Source organism: Oncorhynchus kisutch, linkage group LG20 (genome assembly GCF_002021735.2).
Source record: "Oncorhynchus kisutch isolate 150728-3 linkage group LG20, Okis_V2, whole genome shotgun sequence".
NCBI lineage: Eukaryota > Metazoa > Chordata > Actinopteri > Salmoniformes > Salmonidae > Oncorhynchus > Oncorhynchus kisutch.
Window position 1 is genome coordinate 44792502 of NC_034193.2, and position 22143 is coordinate 44814644.

General features: G+C 44.2%; 1 protein-coding gene across 6 annotated transcripts in view; it reads left to right on the plus strand.

The window, feature by feature from the left end:
• Positions 1-22143, plus strand: part of LOC109865581 (mitochondrial Rho GTPase 1-A) — a 35059-nt gene that overhangs the window by 9346 nt on the left and 3570 nt on the right. Inside the window, exons 2-19 of one of the 6 annotated variants that reach the window (XM_031798798.1) lie at positions 1219-1277; positions 1545-1626; positions 2174-2217; positions 2317-2370; positions 2489-2541; positions 3200-3308; positions 8719-8820; positions 8940-9038; positions 9206-9314; positions 9545-9668; positions 10786-10870; positions 11052-11197; positions 16577-16677; positions 17162-17292; positions 17498-17581; positions 17711-17833; positions 18078-18280; positions 19169-19291. In XM_031798798.1, the coding sequence (XP_031654658.1) occupies positions 1219-1277; positions 1545-1626; positions 2174-2217; positions 2317-2370; positions 2489-2541; positions 3200-3308; positions 8719-8820; positions 8940-9038; positions 9206-9314; positions 9545-9668; positions 10786-10870; positions 11052-11197; positions 16577-16677; positions 17162-17292; positions 17498-17581; positions 17711-17833; positions 18078-18280; positions 19169-19291 (1831 nt within the window). Of the gene's footprint in view, positions 1-1218; positions 1278-1544; positions 1627-2173; positions 2218-2316; positions 2371-2488; positions 2542-3199; positions 3309-8718; positions 8821-8939; positions 9039-9205; positions 9315-9544; positions 9669-10785; positions 10871-11051; positions 11198-16576; positions 16678-17161; positions 17293-17497; positions 17582-17710; positions 17834-18077; positions 18281-18686; positions 18948-19168; positions 19292-22143 lie in introns of those variants that run through there. The other 5 variants (XM_031798799.1, XM_020453871.2, XM_031798800.1 and 2 more) reach the window with 5 other exon arrangements.

The following is a 22143-nucleotide window of genomic DNA, read 5'->3' on the forward strand; positions in this document are numbered from 1 at the left end:
CGTGGTCCCATGGTGTTTATACTTGCATACTATTGTTTGTACAGATGAACGTGGTACCTTCAGGCGTTTGGAAATTGCTCCCAAGGATGAACCAGACTGGAGGTATACACATTTTTTTCTGAGGTCTTGGCTGATTTCTTTTGATTTTCCCATGATGTCAAGCAAAGAGGCACCTAATTTGAAGGTAGGCCTTGAAATACATCCACAGGTACACCTCCAATTGACTCAACTGATGTCAATTAGCCTATCAGAAGCTTCTAAAGTCATGACATCATGTTCTGGAATTTTCCAAGCTGTTTAAAGGCACAGTCAACTTCGTGTATGTAAACTTCTGACCCACTGGAATTGTGACACAGTGAATTTTAAGTAAAATAATCTGTCTGTAAACAATTGTTGGAAAAGTTACTTGTGTTATGCACAAAGTAGATGTCCTAACCGACTTGCCAAAACTATAGTTTGATAACAAGAAATTTGTGGAGTGGTTGAAAAACAGGTTTTAATGACTCCAACCTACGTGTATGTAAACTTCTGACTTCAACTGTGATATTTCAGTTTCTTTAATACATTTGCAAACTTTTCTAAAAGCCTGTTTTTGCTTTGTCATTATGGGGTATTATGTGTAGATTGATGAGGGGGAAAAAACGATTTAATCAATTTTAGAATAAGGTTGTAACGTAACAAAATGTGGAAAAAGTCAAGGGGTCTGAATACTTTCCAAATGCACTCCAATTGTTTATACAGGGACCCATGGCTCTATCTTTCACATTTGCCGAATTCAATTCCCTTCTAAAGCAAAGCCTTATCGGGATTTAGTAAGCTGTCAAGTAGCTCTCTCTGGCCCATTCCCAATGCTCATGTCTTAGATTTGAGAGGCAACTTGGTGTAGGAGACCAGGGATAGCGATGCTGCTGCAGTGAAATGTTCTATCTCACCTTGTGTGTGTGTGTGAAGCACAGAGACAGACTGCCAATTTGTACAAGGCAAGCCTATCTCTTCATGCTGTTTGAAGTGTGCAGAGAAACGAATGTATGACAGGCTGAAACTCTAAAACAGTTACTTTACATGCACACGATAATAATGCAATATAAAGTGAGGCTGAGCAAATTGCCTCTCCCTCTGCCAAATCTAGAATTGAAAAGAGTCTCATTGCCAGGCGGGGGACACAGCCTATATGACTTCCTCTTTGTCTCCCCCCCCCCCCCCCCCCCCCCCCGACAGCCAAGGTGGGGAAGACTTCCCTGATCATGTCCCTGGTCAGCGAGGAGTTCCCACAGGTGGTACGTAAAAGAAGCTTCCTGGAACCTCTGTGTTTAGTAAATAGATTTAGTAAGAATGTCTATTCAGCCTAGGAAGCACTTTTCTCAAACAGAGTGCTTTGAGTTGTATCGGGTAGATGGATAACTCCCGTGGGAGATGCACGTCTTGATGATCAGCAGTAATACTAATAAACAGTTATACATGCATTACCTATGTAGAATGTACGCTTGGAGAATCCCATTGGTGTCTTTTTATGATGGTCATCCTTGGTTGGTTCCTTGTAACAGGTGCCCTACCGGGCTGAAGAGATCACCATACCGGCAGACGTCACCCCAGAGAGAGTTCCTACACACATAGTAGACTACTCAGGTACTGTAACTGTAACTAACAGTGTAGCTATATATTTTTTAATTTCACCTTTTATTTAACCAGGTAGGCAAGTTGAGAACAAGTTCTCATTTACAACTGCAACCTGGCCAAGATAAAGCAAAGCAGTTCGACACATACAACAACACAGTTACACATGGAGTAAAACAAACATACAGTAGAAAAATACGTCTATATACAATGTGAGCAAATGAGGTGAGATAAGGGAGGTAAAGGTGATGGTGGCAAAGTAAATACAATATAGCAATTAAAACACTGGAATGGTAGATTTGACAGTAGATGAGTGTGCAAAGTAGCAAAATAAATACAGTAGGGGAAGAAGTAGTTGTTTGGGCTAATTATAGATGGGCTATGTACAGGTGCAGTGATCTGTGAGCTGCTGTGAGCCACATATAATGTGTACCTTATCTCTGTTGTACTATGCAAACCATGGGTGTAAGCATGTTATTGTACATTCAAGCCATGTACACCGAACTACTACAATAATATTGTCCTGTAAATCACTAACTGCATGCTTTAACTCGCACAGAGGCGGAACAAACAGATGAGCAGTTGTCTTCAGAGATATCGAAGGTAATATTAGAATCAATGTTCAGTATTGTAGAAAGATGTGTGTCGAAATTTGAGACTACTGCCGAGTCCAGATTGTAATGGTTGTCGCTCCCTTTACAGGCCAATGTGATTTGCATAGTGTACGCCGTCAACAACAAGAAGTCCATTGAGAAGGTGAGTTTAGCCATAGTACTTGAAGTACTGTATGCACATTATGTTATGATATCAGCCAGTTCACACTCATGTTTGCTTTTTTGTAATGTTGTATCTTCACCATCTTGTTTTCCTTTAGGTGACCAGCCATTGGATTCCACTTATAAATGACAATACAGACAAGGACAGCAGGTGAGGGATACAGTCTAGGTTTAGTTGTGGTTCTTATGGGTGGTTCGTATGTAGCCCAGTTCCTACATGAGCTTTGCAATGGTTACGCTATGGTCTTATAATGACCTATAACATGAAGAGTATGGGGGTTGCAGTGTAGTAGTGGTATCCAATGTGTTGCAATATTCAACCACTACCAGGGTTCACCCAGCTGGGTCACTGTAAAAGGCACTCTACATGCAGTTACATGAATGTGTTTTCTCCTAAATACATGATATATGCATGGATGTTTTTCTAAAGTTTTGAAAGAGGAGATGGGCACGTGTCATAGACACAAGTCCACGCTTTTCACAACGAGTCATTTCAGTAAATTGACACATTTTCTCAGTAGAACAGCAGTCTAGAAGTACAAGTCATGATGAGCCTAGCTTCATGCATGCAGACCCACCACTTGATAATATTATTTCTAGGAAGTGCAATTGAGATCAGAAGTATGTATTTTCCGAGGGAGACTTCACCAGAATACAAAACTCTCACACACTAAAATTGCATGATTTGATGTCTGGATTGGCAAAACAGCCCTGAATGTACAGATTTAAGACCTAGTAAATAACTCTATTTAAAAGCAATCCAATTAACCATTTACAACCTTTCTCTCTGTCCTCCCCTCCCCCTATAGGGTTCCTGTCATCCTGGTCGGGAACAAGTCTGACCTGGTGGAACACAGCAGCATGGAGACCATCCTGCCCGTCATGAACCAGTACACTGAGATAGAGACATGTGTGGAGGTGAGACTGCCAGAGGGCTTCTGTACTGAGTCACCCACTGTGTTGTAGCACCGTGACTTCACTACCCAGAGTAGTGATGCGTCGCCAGATATTGCATAAAGACTGCTGGGTAAAAGCCACTGACCTCCAGCGGTTCGTCCTTTAAAGGTTGCAGCGTACTGCAGCACTGCTTGCATGGTGCCACAGAATTCTATGGCACGTTATTTACAGTGGGGAGAACAAGTATTTGATACACTGCTGATTTTGCAGGTTTTCCTACTTACAAAGCATGTAGAAGTCTGTCATTTTTTTTATCATAGGTACACTTCAACTGTGAGAGACGGAATCTAAAACAAAAATCCAGAAAATCACATTGTATGATTTTTAAGTAATTAATTTGTATTTTATTGCATGACATAAGTATTTGATCACCTACCAACCAGTAAGAATTCCGGCTCTCACAGATCTGTTAGTTTTTCTTTAAGAAGCCCTCCTGTTGTCTACTCATTACCTGTATTAACCTCTTGATTCTAGCCATGTGGGATCGTGAATACAGCCTCAAGCTCATTACCATAACGCAACGTTAACTATTCATGAAAATCGCAAATGAAATGAAATAAATATATTTGCTCTCAAGCTTAGCCTTTTGTTAACAACACTGTCATCTCAGATTTTCAAAATATGCTTTTGAACCATAGCTAAACAAGCATTTGTGTAAGAGTATTGATAGCCTAGCATAGCATTAAGCCTGGCATTCAGCATGCAACATTTTCACAAAAACAAGAAAAGCATTCAAATAAAATCATTTACCCTTGAAGAACTTCAGATGTTTTCAATGAGGAGACTCTCAGTTAGATAGCAAATGTTCAGTTTTTACAAAAATATTATTTGTGTAGACAAATCGCTCCGTTTTCTTCATCACGTTTGGGTAAGAAAAATAACGAAAATTAAGTCATTACAACGCAAACTTTTTTCCAAATTAACTCCATAATATCGACAGAAACATGGCAAACGTTGTTTAGAATCAATCCTCAAGGTGTTTTTCACATATCTATCGATGATAAATCATTCGTGGCAGTTTAGTTTCTCCTCTGAAGAAATGGAACACGCATGGACCTAGAGATTACGCAATAATTTCGACGCAGGACACCGGGCGGACACCTGGTAAATGTAGTCTCTTATGGTCAATCTTCCAATGGTATGCCTACAAATACGTCACAATGCTGCAGACACCTTGGGGAAACGACAGAAAGGGCAGGCTCATTCCTGGCGCATTCACAGCCATATAAGGAGACATTGGAACACAGCGCCTTCAGAATCTGGGGCATTTCCTGTATGAAATTTAATCTTGCTTTCGCCTGTAGCATTAGTTCTGGGGCACTCACAGATAATATCTTTGCAGTTTTGAAAACATCAGTGTTTTCTTTCCAAAGCTGTCAATTACATGCGTAGTCGAGCATCTTTTCGTGACAAAATATCTTGTTTAAAACGGGAATGTTTTTTATCCAAAAATTAAAAGAGCGCCCCCTATCTCGAAGAAGTTAACTGCACCTGTTTGAACTCGTTACCTGTATAAAAGACACCTGTCCACACACTCAATCAAACAGACTCCAACCTCTCCACAATGGCCAAGACCAGGGAGCTGTGTAAGGACATTAGGGATAAAATTGTAGACCTGCACAAGGCTGGGATGGGCTACAGGACAATAGGCAAGTAGCTTGGTGAGAAGGCAACAACTGTTGACGCAATTATTAGAAAATTGAAGAAGTTCAAGATGACGGTCAATCACCCTCGGTCTGGGGCTCCATGCAAGATCTCACCTCGTATCAATGATCATGAGGAAGGTGAGGGATCACTCCAGAACTACACGGCAGGACCTGGTCAATGACCTGAAGAGAGCTGGGACCACAGTCGTAAAGATAACCATTAGTAACACACTACGCCGTCATGGATTAAAATCCTGCAGCACACGCAAGGTCCCCCTGCTCAAGCCAGCGCATGTCCAGGCCCATCTGAAGTTTGCCAATGACCATCTGGATGGTTAGTCCCTATGGGACTCCTATTCACAGTCAGATGTGATGCATAATAATACTTATTGTTGTATTATTTGTTTTGTCTTTTCTGGTTGATTAAACTCAAGATGCAACCAATAACGGCCGGTTGTGATACAGCCAACCTAACTAAGAAATACATTTGACGATAGAATTCTCCCCCTATCCTCCTAGGCAAGTCTATTGTCCTGCTAATAGCCATAATGGCGCTGTTCAACGTGACTGTGTGTTTGAAAGAGTTTTTTCCAGTAATCAACAATTTGTTTACCTTCATTAGACAACTTTGTTCCAATATTTTTGGAATTCAGTGATATTTATTCCCATAGTAATTCGTTATGGATCCTAAACTAAATCAACATCAGCATTTTGAAAGAGTATTTTTATCATTATTTTATGAACAAAAGTGTAAAGATGCTGATGAAGAAATACAGTATGCTTTTTACATTTGGATAATAAAGCATTTTGAAGATATAAGCCACCTGTATTTGTTTATTTGGCTAAAGCAGAACAGCATAACGGTCCGCACGGCACTTGCTGTGCCGGGGTGAGCAGTTAGTCAAATTCTGTTGTCAGAAGAGGAATGGAAATGTCAGGGTGAATCGACGACCTGATGAACCTGCCAGGTATATTGACTCTGCCTGTCAAATGTGGAGTTCTAGAGCTCACAGGTGTGCTGGCATGGATTGTAACTCCATCTCGTTCCTCGCCCTCTTCAACGCGTCATTCTCCGCCAATGCCGCCTTGCTCCAATGCATCACCTGTTGCCCGTATCTCTTCCCTCAGAGAATAATTATCTGTCTGCTGGTATCCCTTCAATGACTCGATCTCGGTCTTCAAAGTTTGAATCTGATCCAGATTGGCAAATTGGTACCGCGACTCCAACACACAAATGCTGCGTACACATTTTAAAAAATCTAGCAAAACTAACCTCTTTCTTGGCAACCATGCGTTTTTTCGGTGCGGCCCGTTGTCCAGCCTTTTGTCAACTGATCTCCACGGATGGTTGTCGGCATTGTTGTATGCTCTGCAAAAACACATTCACTGCTCATTTTTAAGTCCTCTCGTGGTTATGGTCCTAACCCTGGAACGGGTAGCACAATAGAAAGAAACTGTATTGACGAAAACGATGTCCATGTTGTCTTTTCTCTTTGGTCATAATTATTATTACATTTTTTTAGATGAACAGCTCGTTTTTGAATGGTAACTGTGTTAAGGGTGGAGCTTGTTGTGGGCTGAGGAGTACTGGAAAGGTGTGACTTTCACACCTACAGTAGCTGAGCTATAAAGAGTCTGTTGTCCTGCTAATGAACTAGTGACCTGCAATGAACTAGTGATGCAGGATACTTTACTAAACCACAAATGACCTCTTAAGTCCCGCAGCATAATCACAAAACTCTTAATGTAGCAACCACTGTACTCGGCCCATGTAGATTTACCAGCATTTACACTTTATGTACACTTTATGTACATCATGCGCACTTATCAGGTATACAGTACTTATCATGCACACTTATCCAGTGGTGGAAAAAGTACCCAATTGTCATACTTGAGTAAAAGTAAAGATATTTTAATAGAAAATGGCTCAAGTGAAAGTCACCCAGTAAAATACTACTTGAGTAAAAGTCTAAGTATTTGGTTTTAAATATACTTAATTATCAAAAGTAAAATTATAAATAATTTCTAATTCCTTATATTAAGCAAACCAGATGGCACCTTTTTCTTGTTTTCTTAATTTGCGGATAGGCAGGGGCACACTCCAACACTCAGGCATCATTTATTAACAAAGAATGTTTGTTTAGTGAGTCCGCCAGATCAAAGGCAGTCAAGATGATCAGAGATAAGTGCTTGAATTAGACCATTTTCCTGTCCTGCTAAGCATTCAAAATGTAACTAGTACTTTTGGGTGTCAGGGAAAATGTATGGAGTGAAAATTATATGATTATCTTTAGGAATGTAGTAAAGTAAAAGTAGTAAAAAAAAAATAACCCCAAAAACTACTTAAGTAAAAATATTTAAAGTACTACTTAAGTACTTCACTCCATGGCACTTATCATTCTAACAGAGGAGTGATACACCTCCAGATGTAGCACAGGGGCTGCATTGAAGATAAATCAATCAACTGTTTAAAGAGTAGCTTGAACAGTTCCAGTATCTATTAAAGATGTATAGCAGGGGTGGTGCTTATATTCTAGCAGTCCTTCTTCAGCTATACAGATTTTAGTGTGCTGCTGTAAGCGCTTACAAATGGCACATGTTGTAAACCTAAATCTGTAGGGTTTAATGCTGGTCCCAGCTTGATATTCTCTATCTCTGTAGCTTTTACCGTCATCATGCAGGGTGACAGTGAGTCCATACAAAGACTATATACACTAAGACTATATGTTGTGCTTGTTTACTGTATATGCACTTAGGTTCTATAGCCTATGTTAGGCATTATTTATGAGTATGACCTTCACCTAGACACACTCCGTGCTATTTTTCTCATGGTGGGAATTCCATGGGTCAATCATGTGCTTAGCGTGACGCATGGGGTCAGTTTGGTATTGGTTTCAGTCTAGACTCTTAATGGAGCTATTTCTGATGGATTTTCTATAGCTTGCTCAACATGCATTTTTCGAGGAAAATCCATTAGGCCTAATAGACAGGTTGCGTGTGTGTGTGTGGGTGTGCACGCTCCTTGTCCAAGAGGTGTACTATGGATACGTTTGATTGTCAAGTCTGTTTCCTTGAATTGACAATCAAACTGATCCAATCAAGCCTAGAGTTTGGTCCCCATGGCTCTCCTCCACCCAGCTAGCCATAGAGCCATGTCCACAGTTCAGCTTGGCTGCTAACTCCTCCATGTTTCACAGTCTAATTAGTATTGGCTTATCACTCAGACCAATCCCGGCTGGTAGATCCTCCCAGGCCCCAGCCAGCCAGGTCACCATGGAGACCTGGTTGAACACTACTATACTCTACTGTAAACAACTCTCACTTTCCTGACCCGTCTAGTGGAAAGCGAGCGAGAGGGAGGGAGTTTGCTGTGCACAGCTTTAAAGATGGAATCTGCATTAGGGGGAACAGCAGCATTGTTTTTGTGGACAAAACGGAGGGGAGGTGCGCCCAGCAGCTTGCAGCGTTCGTTGTTTGCAGTAACTTCTTTGTTGTTGTAATATCCCAAATGGACGTGGCTGTTTCACCATTTTAAGGATTCCAGCTTTAAGTGCTTTCTCCACTGAGATGTATATTTTTTTGGTATTTTAGTTCTGCACAGGAACTGCGTAGTTGTTTTTGATTTGTTGTTAAATGCAAATATTGTTTCAGGATGATTGAAAATCCATATTTTGTATGTTCTTCTTTCTGTATTTCCATAATGTTTTTTTTAATTTTTTTTAAAGTGTTCAGCAAAGAACCTGAAGAACATATCTGAGTTGTTTTACTACGCCCAAAAAGCTGTCCTGCACCCCACTGGCCCTTTATACTGTCCAGAGGAGAAACAGGTAAAGAGTGAAGAAGCCCTGTTGACAGAATGCTACAGAAATAAGAGTTGTTCATAAAGTCTCACATTTACATTGCGGCCACCTGTGTCATTACACTGTTGATTGGACTTGATCCCCAGATGAAGCCTGCTTGCATCAAAGCGCTGACTCGCATCTTCAAGGTGTCAGACCTGGACAACGATGGGATTCTCAATGATAACGAGCTCAACTTCTTCCAGGTGAGTTTTCAACTCTGTGACTCTTGACTCCTACAGCAGCACAGCGCACGTTTTTACAGCACTAACAAGTTCACTAGCCCTTTTTTCATTCAGGTGAGGGGTTCAAATAGTTATTTCAGTGATTTCCTTGTCAGCTTTGGTGATTGTGTGTGTGTGTGTGTGTGCAGAGGACATGCTTCAATGCCCCACTGGTATCCCAGGCCCTGGAGGATGTGAAGAACGTTGTGAGGAAGAATGTGATCGACGGTGTATGTGACAACGGCCTCACTCTCAAAGGTATGCTCTATTGACAAAGGGAGGGAGCGAAGACGATGAACTTCCTGTTGATCCAAATGTGTGTCCTTTTCTGTTTCTTTGCCATCTCAGTCCTGCATTTCTTATAAAACTAGTCGCACCTTTCTGAAGCACCATGTTCGAGCATGTTGGGGTATGTTTGAATAATGTCCCCGTGTTCCACCTTCCGAACACGCACTGTAGTTGACCTATACCATGGTGGTGGTCCTCAGGGTTCCTGTTCCTCCACACCCTCTTCATCCAGAGGGGGAGACATGAGACCACCTGGACGGTCCTCAGGAGATTCGGCTACGATGACGACCTGGAACTCCACCAGGACTACCTGTTCCCACTCACGTGAGTGTGCTGCCTGTTTCTACACATCCACTACAACCTGTTCCTCCAGGGTGTACTGCCTGTTTCTACACGTCCCGCTACAACCTGTTCCTCCAGGGTGTACTGCCTGTTTCTACACGTCCCGCTACAACCTGTTCCTCCAGGGTGTACTGCCTGTTTCTACACATCCACTACAACCTGTTCCTGCCGGGTGTACTGCCTGTTTCTACACTTCCCATTACAACCTGTTCCTCCAGGGTGTACTGCCTGTTTCTACATGTCCCACTACAACGTGGTCCTCCAGGGTGTACTGCCTGTTTCTACACCCATACCAACAAACTATGTCCCCTATTAGTCGTGATGGGGGGGAGATCAATACAGTTTCATATCGGGATGTTGTTATTGATGAAATGTATCGTTTTGACAATATCGCAAAGTATAATTTTTGAGCTAGTCGGCTGTACCTGCACCAAAACTCCAGTATTTTTACTTCATAGCTTGTTCTCCATCTTGTTTTTAAACAGGGAGCCAACGTGTTTTCAGCACTTTTATTTCTATGACTGATCAAAGCAAATGTTCTTGTCCTTCTGCAGCAGACATATGGTGAGCAGTATGTTTGGAACATTGAACCGCAATACATATCGTATCGGCACCTAAGTATAGTGATAATATTGTATCATGAGGTCCCTGGCAATTACCAGCCCTACCTATTAGTGTGTGTGTCTTTACCTCTTCCCACAGGCACAGATATTGACCGTGTGCTTAGTTCATCATGCTTTTATTGCCTTGGTCTTCCTCAGGGACAATCTGAGCCTCAGACTTCCAAAAAGTAATAATAAATACCTATCAACATGCAGAAATACACTTTGGCTTGACCCAGTACAACAAAAGATGTCTGTCTCCCTTCTATCAGATTGAGATGGGTCACTAAGCCCCAGTACAGTCAGGATTAACATCCATCACCCTTCTGGCTCTGACCTCCGTTACCCACAAGTCTCTCGCTCTATCTCTCCCCCCTGCAGAGCATCCATTGAGGACGCCATAATTGAATCTGTGTCCTTATTTATCTCGTAATCTCTGTAGGATTCTCCATCTGACGTGTGTGTGTGTGTGTTCCCCACCTCTACTGTACCTCCAGGTTGAAAGTACCTCCAGACTGCACCACTGAGCTGAATCACAATGCCTACCTCTTCCTCCAGAGTGTCTTCGACAAACATGACAAGGTATTGACCTTGTCTGTGGTAAATGATACCATTGGATTTGGAGCCAACATTTCAGACTAACAAAAGTCAAACTGTTTCTGAACCCTGCTGGCAGTGAATGAACCATAAGTCGAGTGGTCAAGCTAGTGTGTGTCCTTATGCTCTAGATGCCAATGACCCGTGAGGTGTGTGTTTTTTTCAGGACCGGGACTGTGCCCTGTCCCCAGAGGAGCTGAAGGACCTGTTTGACGTGTTCCCCTACATGCCCTGGGGTCCCGACGTCAACAACACGGTGTGCACCAATGACGAAGGCTGGATCACCTACCAGGGCTACCTGTCCCAGTGGACGTAGGTTACCACCACACGCACAAACAGACCGATACAGACACGCACAGACCGACACACCTGAAAACACAGACCGACACACACACACACACCTGAACACACACAGACGGACACACCGGAAGACACGGACGGACGGACACACCTGAAGACACGGACGGACGGACACACCTGAAGACACGGACGGACGGACACACCTGAAGACACGGACGGACGGACACACCTGAAGACACGGACGGACGGACACACCTGAAGACACGGACGGACGGACACACCTGAAGACACGGACGGACGGACACACCTGAAGACACGGACGGACGGACACACCTGAAGACACGGACGGACGGACACACCTGAAAACACGGACAGACCGACACACACACACACACCTGAACACACACAGACACCTGAAGACACGGACGGACGGACACACCTGAAGACACGGACGGACGGACACACCTGAAGACACGGACGGACGGACACACCTGAAGACACGGACGGACGGACACACCTGAAGACACGGACGGACGGACACACCTGAAGACACGGACGGACGGACACACCTGAAGACACGGACGGACGGACACACCTGAAGACACGGACGGACGGACGGACCTGAAGACACGGACGGACGGACACACCTGAAGACACGGACGGACGGACGGACCTGAAGACACGGACGGACGGACGGACGGACCTGAAGACACGGACGGACGGACGGACGGACCTGAAGACACGGACGGACGGACGGACCTGAAGACACGGACGGACGGACGGACCTGAAGACACGGACGGACGGACGGACCTGAAGACACGGACGGACGGACGGACCTGAAGACACGGACGGACGGACGGACCTGAAGACACGGACGGACGGACGGACCTGAAGACACGGACGGACGGACGGACCTGAAGACACGGACGGACGGACGGACCTGAAGACACGGACGGACGGACGGACGGACCTGAAGACACGGACGGACGGACGGACGGACCTGAAGACACGGACGGACGGACCTGAAGACACGGACGGACGGACGGACGGACGGACGGACCTGAAGACACGGACGGACGGACGGACCTGAAGACACGGACGGACGGACGGACCTGAAGACACGGACGGACGGACGGACCTGAAGACACGGACGGACGGACGGACCTGAAGGGACGGACGGACGGACACACCTGAAGGGACGGACGGACGGACGGACACACCTGAAGGGACGGACGGACGGACGGACACACCTGAAGACACGGACGGACGGACACACCTGAAGGGACGGACGGACGGACGGGCGGACACACCTGAAGGGACGGACGGACGGACACACCTGAAGGGACGGACGGACGGACCGACCGACACACCTGAAGGGACGGACGGACGGACGGACACACCTGAAGACACGGACGGACGGACACACCTGAAGACACGGACGGACGGACGGACGGACACACCTGAAGACACGGACGGACGGACGGACGGACGGACACACCTGAAGACACGGACGGACGGACCGACCGACACACCTGAAGACACGGACGGACGGACCGACCGACACACCTGAAGACACGGACGGACGGACGGACGGACGGACGGACGGACACACCTGAAGGGACGGACGGACGGACACACCTGAAGGGACGGACGGACGGACACACCTGAAGGGACGGACGGACGGACACACCTGAAGGGACGGACGGACACACCTGAGACATGGATGGACGGACGGACCGACACACCTGAAGACACGGACGGACGAACGGACCGACACGCACACAAATCAAATAAAATGTTATTGGTCTCATACACATAGTTAGCAGATGTTATTGCCAGTGTAGCAAAATGCTTGTGCTTCTAGTTCTGACAGTGCAGTAATATCGAACAATTCCACAACAACTACCTAATACACACAAATCTGACATGAATATATGCATATAAATATATGGATGAGCGATGATCGAGCAGCACAGGCAAGATGCAATAGATTGTATAAAATACATTATATACATATGAGATGAGTCATGCAAGATATGTAAACATTATTAAAAGTGGCATTATTAAACTGACTAGTGATCCAGGCTTTTTTATGGTTGTTTTGGAGCAGTGGCTTCTTCCTTGCTGAGCGGCCTTTCAGGTTATGTCAATTATAGGACTTGGTTTTACTGTGGATATAGATACTGGAGGAAATGGGTACAAAAGTATCTTCACAAGGTCCTTTGCTGTTGTTCTGGGATTGATTTGCACTTTTCACACCAAAGTACGCTCATCTCTAGGAGACAGAACGTGTCTCCTTCCTGAGCGGTATGACGGCTGTGTGGTCCAATGGTGTTTATACTTGCGTACTATTGTTTGTACAGATGAACATGGTACCTTCAGGCATTTGGAAATTGCTCCCAAGAATGAACCAGACTTGTGGAGGTCTACAAAAAAAAAATTCTGAGGTCTTGGCTGATTTCTTTTGATTTTCCCATGTCAAGCAAAGAGGCACTGAGTTTGAAGGTAGGCCTTGGAATACATCCACAGGTACACCTCCAATTGACTCAAATTATGTCAATTAGGATATCAGAAGCTTCTAAAGCCATGACATTTCCTTGAATTTTCCAAGCTGTTTAAAGGCACAGTCAACTTAGTGTATGTAAACTTCTGACCCACTGGAATTGTAATTATAAGTGAAATAATATAGTGAATTATAAGTGAAATAATCTGTCTGTAAACAATTGTTGGAAAAATGACTTAAGAACACATTCTTAAGCCTATAGGGAGGAGGTGAGGGCCCTCGGAGTGTGGTGTCAGGAAAACAATTACCAACAACGACGAGACGGCCTACAGGAAGGAGGTGAGGGCCCTTGGAGTGTGGTGTCAGGAAAACAACCTCCCATCAATGTCAACAAAACAAAATAGATGATTGTGGACTTTATGAAACAGCAGAGGGAGCAGCCCCCTATCCATATCGATGGGACAGTAGTGGAGAAGGTGGAAAGTTCCTTGGCGTACACATCACGGACAAACCAAAATGGTCCACCCACACAGACAGCATGGTGAAGAAGGCGCAGCAGCACCTCTTCAACCTCAGGAGGCTGAAGAAATTTGGCTTGTCACCAAAAACACTCACAAACTTTTACAGATGCACAATCGAGAGCATCCTGTCGGGCTGTTTCACCGCCTGGTACGGCAACTGCTCCGCCCGCAACTGCAAGGCTCTCCAGAGGGTAGTGAGATTTGCACAACGCATCACCGGGGCCCAACTACCTGCCCTCCAGGACACCTACACCACAGGAAGGCCAAAAAGATCATCAAGGACAACAACCACCCAAGCCACTGCCTGTTCACCCCGCTATCATCCAGAAGGCGAGGTCAGTACAGGTGCATCAAAGCGGGGACCGAGAGACTGAAAAACAGCTTCTATCTCAAGACCATCAGACTGTTAAACAGCCATCACTAACATTGAGTGGTTGCTGCTGTCGTGTCTTTGGCTATGCCGGATTAAGTGATATGACATGCTATTCTATAAAATAATTTCTCCGTAATTACTATTATCTGATTGAGCTAATCATGTAAAGGTAATTAACTAGAGAGTTGGGCACCACAAAATAATATTTATAGAGCTGTTATCTTCCGAATAAACTTTTAAAGACCTAGTAATATTTTACATCAATATCAGTCAATATTAATCGTCATCTTAATTCAGTCTCATCTGAAAGTTGTAAATACTTGGTTATCTGCACGAACCCTGGATAACAATTTGAATCAGCAATACAAAATTGGGTTTAATTATTTACTTACCAAATACCTAACTAATCACACAGAATTACACATAATGAAATCATAACTTGATTACAAATTACGTCATAAAGGAAAACGTCCCTAGCGGGCGGTACAGAAATGACCGCTTGTTACACAAAGGAAAAGGGCTGGGTTTGAGTGAAAGAGCGAGAAGACTGAGGGACACAGAGAGAAGCTGTGCTATCATAAAACCAGTATCTTATGCATTCTAAATTACCGGCCATTTGGAAAGGGAAATGCAATAAATATTTACTCTAAACTGCGCTTCGGTAGGTTGGTGGTAGATGGAAGGCCGTGTTGCCAAACAGAGTCCTTTGAAGAATGTCTCTGGTGGTCAATTGGATACGTTGTAGTAACGTCGTTGGGTGATAGATGGGATACTCTGTTCCTTCCTAACCCTCGTTTGCATCTGCTGTTGCTAACTTAACAGCTAGGAGGTATCACTTCTGTAGTGAATAAGAGTTCAAAGTTCATACCATTCGCAACCAAAGCTCACACTGATGTTGGCTTCATTCTGTAGTTATTATCTGAACCATTCTGACATAGGACCGTCGTCCTACATCCTCGGAACAGGAGGTTACATTGTCGTCAAGGGCTTATATAGGAAGGGAGAGGAGGGCGTGTTTGAACAGTTTTATAGCCTATGTCCCTTCACAGGGGCAGGCCACTGATTGAGCAGAGCCCTATCTTATGAAAACACAAATCTCACAATTTAGAAGCTAAAATCACATTTCATCCCATCACGAATAATTTCATATTCAAACGTTTAAATTGAACAACAATTCCATGTGAATCCGATAACTCTGATGTGTAGACTTTCCACTGTAGAGTTTGTCATCTGATCATTGAGGAGAATGTCTCAGATGACAACCGAACTGACATCATATTCATTAAGTACCACCGCATATGTTCCATTGGTTGGATTACCAGAATATAGTTCATTTCCCCCCACCTTCTGATGTTCCCCGAATCTCTGTTAACCAAGGTGTTTGCAAATATAACCTCAGTAGGGTAGAGAGAGGAAAAAGGGGGAAAGAGGTATTTATGACTGTCATAAACCTACCCTCCAGGCCAACGTCATGACACCGCTGACATACTGACTCATCTCTAGCCACTTTAATAATAAATAAATGGATGTATTAAATGTATAAATGTAGCCACTTTAAACAATGACACTTTATAGAATGTTTACATACCCTACATTACTCATCTCATATGTATATACTGTACTCTATACCATCTACTGCATCTTGTCTATGCCGTTCGGCCATCGCTCATTCTTATATTTTTATGTACATATTCTTATTCATTCCTTTACACTTGTGTGTATAAGGTAGATGATGTGAAATTGTTAGGTTAGATATCTTGTTAGATATTACTGCACGGTCAGAACTAGAAGCACGAGCATTTCGCTACACTCGCATTAACATCTGCTAACCATGTGTATGTGAGAAATAAGATTTGATTTGACACGAGAGATGTACTACTGTGTCAAATGCACAAAGTGTATCTAAACTATTGAAGTCTGAATGGACCCCCAAGACAGTGTTTCTTACAGTGTATGACAGTTTCCATTCACTCCTCTGTTTCCCTGTACCCAGGTTGACCACCTACCTGGATGTCCAGCGCTGCCTGGAGTACCTGGGTTACCTTGGTTACTCCATCATCTCTGAGCAGGAGTCCCAGGCAGTGGCCATCACAGGTGGGAGAACCGCCCGTTGTCATGGCAACTGAGACGCCCATTAGATTAGATATGAGCAGAGACCTATAGATATGGCCCTGAATGTGGGACAGTATATATTACGGTGCTATCACTCTGTTATTAGTGCGCCTGCGCAGGACTCTCGTTGTAGGTGAACCTGGCCTGAGTGCAGCCACGTATTGTGGTAATACAGTCGAGTAAACGTTGTTCGACTGGAACCTTGTTGTATTTGAGTTAACCCTTATAGAAGATGACTTCTACCAAAGTTAGCGGTGACCTCTAGTCTACAGCCAACCTGGAAACATTGTGCGTTACAACTTCGTGTTGTATTGACTTCTATCTAGAGAGCGGGGACGAAGTTCCACGTACTGAAACCACATTCTGCACAGGACTAAAGACATCCACAGCATATAAAGCATTCATTCATATACGTTCATTTGCTGTGGAAACTCAACAGTGTGTGTGTGTCCTCTCCGCTCTACAGTGACGAGGGACAAGAAGATTGACCTGCAGAAGAAGCAGACCCAGCGCAGTGTGTTCCGCTGTAACGTCTTCGGGGACAGCGGCAGTGGCAAGAGTGGCTTCCTGCAAGCCTTCCTCGGAAGAAACCTCACGGTCAGTGTCAACATTTAATTCATTCTCTCAAAGACTAAGTGGCAAGGAAAACTTCCATGGATGGAAGAAACATTTGAACAACTCCACGCCACTCCAAATACTTCAGTCTACTGCCTGTTTAAAACCTTTTGGAATTCCTCTTGGTATTGGTTAACTCTTTGTGTGTTTTGAAGTTTCCCCCCCCCTCACTTTTTTTTTCTCTCAGCGTCAAAACACTGTTAGCGAAGAGCACATGTCCTACTATGCTATCAGCACAGCATATGTGTATGGTCAGGAGAAATACCTACTGGTGAGTCGTCTGTTTTGCCTTGCTCTTAATCGAATTAGATGGTGTTTATTTGTCCACAGCTTTTCAGCCTAAACGTTGTGTGCACGTGTGTGTTCATTAACTTCTTCCGTTTGGTTTCCTCTCCCTCAGCTCCACGAGGTCTTCCCGGACTTTGACGTCCTCTCGGACACTGACCTAGCTTGTGACATTGTGTGTCTGGTGTACGACGCCAGCAACCCCCACTCCTTCGAGTACTGCGCCAGAGTCTTCAAGGTATGTGCCGTTCACAACCAATACCCTGTTTGTCTATTTAGTCGTTCAAGATGGCTACCCAATACTATTCTAATCTACCACTGAATTAAAGTTCATGTTTCTAAAGCGGAAACCATCTTATTGCCAAATTGTTACCAATATGTGCTTCTCTGTAGCGTTTAGAACTTTTCATGGTCTTCAAAATAGTATATTGCTGAATGGAAAAAGACAGTGTCCAATAACAATGTCCCTCTTCCTTTTGCAGCAGTACTTCATGGACACCAAGACGCCGTGCATGATGATCGCTGCCAAGTCGGACCTCCAGGAGGCCAAGCAGCTCTACGCCCTCACCCCTCTGGAGTTCTGTAGGAAGCACAAGATGCCCCCTCCGCAGGCCTTCACCTGCAACACGGCAGACGCACCCTGCAAAGACATCTACACCAAACTCACCACCATGGCCATGCACCCGTGAGTAGTGGGGGCACTCTGTTGTGTTAGGCCCCATGTCGAGCCTTATAAAATCCCTCGCTCAAACCCTAAAGCTCTACCTTAAGCCCTTAAACCCTCTCCACAATCCCTAAAAAGAAATCCCTAAATCCTTTCAAATATTTTAAGACCCCATCTCATGCTGTAAAACCCATTGCCCCAAAACCCCACCTCAAGCTCCAAAACTACCCCTAAGCTGTTAAGTTCTACCTCATCCCTCACTTCCCAAATTGGTGCCACTTCACATTTGAAATATAGAGACTCTGAACTCTTGGGGTGAACAGTGTCCACTATCTTGGTTAGACATGGTGGTTAATATGGTGGATTCTATTTGCCATTAGCTGCTACTGTATGTTTACTGCCCTTCTCCCACTACTCTCTCTGTCAGGCTGTTGTCCACACTGATCACCTCTCTGTCACAGTGGACTGGACTCATCTGAACTGTACTCCTCAGAACTGTAGCCAACACATGGGGGACAGCATCAACGTATCATATACTTAATCTAGTGCATTTTGATTTAATATATAGGCCGCTAACTCTGTGGTGGCATAAGGACATTTAACAATGTTGAAAATGATCCAAAGTGGCTATTTGGAGTTTACGAACCCCAACAGTGTGAGGTGAAGATTAAAATGGATCAGACTTGTGGTCATGCTCTCCCGTTTGTTTAATTAGACAATTATCCTCCTCTCTTCCTGGGTGGGTGCTCTTGGTTTTTAACCTGATAAGGGATAAGCTCTATGGACCAAAGAGCTCAAACCTTCTGGTGGCACCGGTCTTTGTTCTAACGCTCTCGTCTTCTTCTTTGTGTGTGTGTGTGTGTGTGTGTGTGTGTGTGGGGGTGGGTGCACCTCTGTCTCTCTCCTTAGTCACGCTCGGCTGCGCTGTATGTGTACCTGTAACAGGTGCACCTTCTGCCACCTGCAGAACTTCATCAACTCAGAGCTGGTGCAGACGGTGAAGGCCAAGCTCTACACCGCTATTCTCAGCAGGTCCTTACTCTTTCAGAGACTTTCCAACTCTTCTGTTTCACAATCCTCCTTTACGTTATTCCTCCTCTTCTTCGCTTGCCGTTTCATTTTTTTGTATCTCTCTCTCTCGCCTTCACACTCTTCTGTTTAACAATCCTCCTCTTCACAGCGTAGCCTAGTGGTTAGAGCGTTGGACTAGTAACCGGAAGGTTGCGAGTTCAAACCCCCGAGCTGACACGGTACAAATCTGTCGTTCTGCCCCTGAACAGGCAGTTAACCCATTGTTCCCAGGCCGTCATTGAAAATAAGAATGTGTTCTTAACTGACTTGCCTGGTTAAATAAAGGTAAAATAAAAAAATTAAAATATTTACACTCTTCTTCATTTGCTGTTCGCCGCCTCAGTTTTGTCATAAACCACCGTTTGTTTTCCTGTAAATCTTCATGACGTCTCACTCTTATTCTTTTTGCCTCATCCCAACGTTCCCCGATTCTGAGTCCCTTGAGTCCTCTCTGTCACTTGTTTTACCATCTTGTTCTGTTCCAACCTTGTTCGTTATGTTCCTCTTCGTTAATGAATAATGCATATGTGGTCTAAATAATGCGCATTTCTAGTGTCTCATCTGTTCATCCTGTTGGACGCTCATCTTTTGGCATCTTTAGTTGTGATTAGTACATAGGACTGTACGGAGGTTCAAAGTCGAGCTGTTTTGAGTGAACTCCTACATACAGTGCATTCGAAAAGCATTTCAGACCCCTTGACTTTTTCCACATTTTTTAAATGTTACAGCATTATTCTAAAATGTATTAAATTGATGAGGGGAAAAAAAATCTACACACAATATATTTTATATTTTTGCAAATGTTTAAAAAATATCAACCTGAAATATCACATTTACATAAATATTCAGGCCCTTTTACTCAGTATTTTGTTGAAGCACCTTTGGCAGCGATTACAGCCTTGAGTCTTCTTGAGTTTGATGCTACAAGCTTGGCACACCTGTATTTGGGGAGTTTCTCCCATTCTTCTCTGCAGATCCTCTCAAGCTCTGTCAGGTTGGATGTGGAGTGTCGCTTCACAGCTATTTTCAGGTCTCTCCAGAGATGTTTGATTGGGGTAAGGTCTGGGCTCTGGCTGGGCCACTGAAGGACATTCAGAGACTTGTCCCGAAGCCACTCCTGCGTTGTCTTGGCTGTGTGCTTAGGGTTGTTGACCTGTTGGAAGGTGAACCTTTGCCCTAGTCTGAGGTCCCGAGCGCTCTGGAGACGATTTTCATCAAAGATCTCTCTGTACTTTGCTCTGTTCATCTTTGCCTCAAAACATGACTAGTCTCGCAATCCCTGCAACTGAAAAACATCCCCACAGCATGATGCTGCCACCACCATGCTTCACTGTAGGGATGGTGCCTCCAGACGTGACGCTTGGCGTTCAGGCCAAATAGTTCAATCTTGGTTTCATCAGACCAGAGAATCTTGTTTCCCATGGTCTGACAGTCCTTTAGGTGCCTTTTGGAAAACTCCAAGCGGGCTGTTGTCTTTTACTGAGGAGTGGCTTCCGTCAGGCCACTCTACCATAAAGGCCTGATAGGTAGTAGTGCTGCAGAGATGGTTGTCCTCCTGGAAGGTTCTCCCATCTCCACAGTGGAACTCTGTAATTCTGTCAGTGAACATCGGGTTCTTGGTCACTTCCCTGACCAAGGCCCTTCTCCCCCGATTGCTCAGTTTGTTTGGGCGGCCAGCTCCAGGAAGAGTCTTGGTGGTTCCAAACTTCTTCCATTTAAGAATGATGGAGGCCACTGTGTTCTTGGACCTTCCATGCTGCAGATATTTTTTGGTACCCTTCCCCAGATCTGTGCCTCGACACAATCCTGTCTCGGAGCTCTACGGACAATTTCTTCGACCTCGTGGCTTGGTTTTGCTCTGACCTGCATTTTCAACTTTGGGACCTTAGACAGGTGTGTGCCTTTCCAAATCAAGTCAAATCAATTGAATTTACCTCAGGTAATGTTTCTGCAATCAAGTTGTAGAAACAACTCAAGGATGATCAATGGAAACAGGATGCACCTGAGCTCAATTTCAAGTCTCATAGCAAATAGTCTGAATACTTATGTAAATAAGGTATTTCTGTTTTAAATCTTTTAATACATTTGCCAAAAATTTTTTTTTTTAATGTTTTTGCTTTGTCATTATGTGTAGATTGAGTTTTTTTTTTTAAATACAAAATTTAAATTATATTTTAGAATAAGGCTGTAATGTAACAAAATGTGGGAAAATGGGAGGGGCCTGAATACTTTCCGAATGCACTGTAGCGTGTATCATGATCTGTGTAAGCAGAGAGGTTATGTAAAAGCATTACATATTGTTGCTTAGTTGTCTCTGCCAACTCTGACCTATGTGCTCTCACTCTGTTTATTTCTCTCTTTCACTCTCTCTCTTCTGTATATCTCTCTCTTCTGTATATCTCTCTCTCTTCTGTGTATCTCTCTCTCTCCTGTGTGTTTCTCTCTCTCTCCTGTGTGTATCTCTCTCTCTCCTGTGTGTATCTCTCTCTCTCCTGTGTGTATCTCTCTCCTGTGTGTATCTCTCTCTCTCCTGTGTGTATCTCTCTCTCTCTTCTGTGTGTATCTCTCTCTCTTCTGTGTGTATCTCTCTCTTCTGTGTGTATCTCTCCTGTGTGTATCTCTCTCTCTCTTATGTGTGTATCTCTCTCTCTCTCTCTCTTATGTGTGTATCTCTCTCTCTCTCTCTCTTCTGTGTGTTCTCTCTCTCTCTCTCTTCTGTGTGTATCTCTCTCTCTCTCTCTCTTCTGTGTGTATCTCTTCGTCTCTCTCTCTTCTTCTGTGTGTATCTCTCTCTCTCTCTCTCTCTTCTGTGT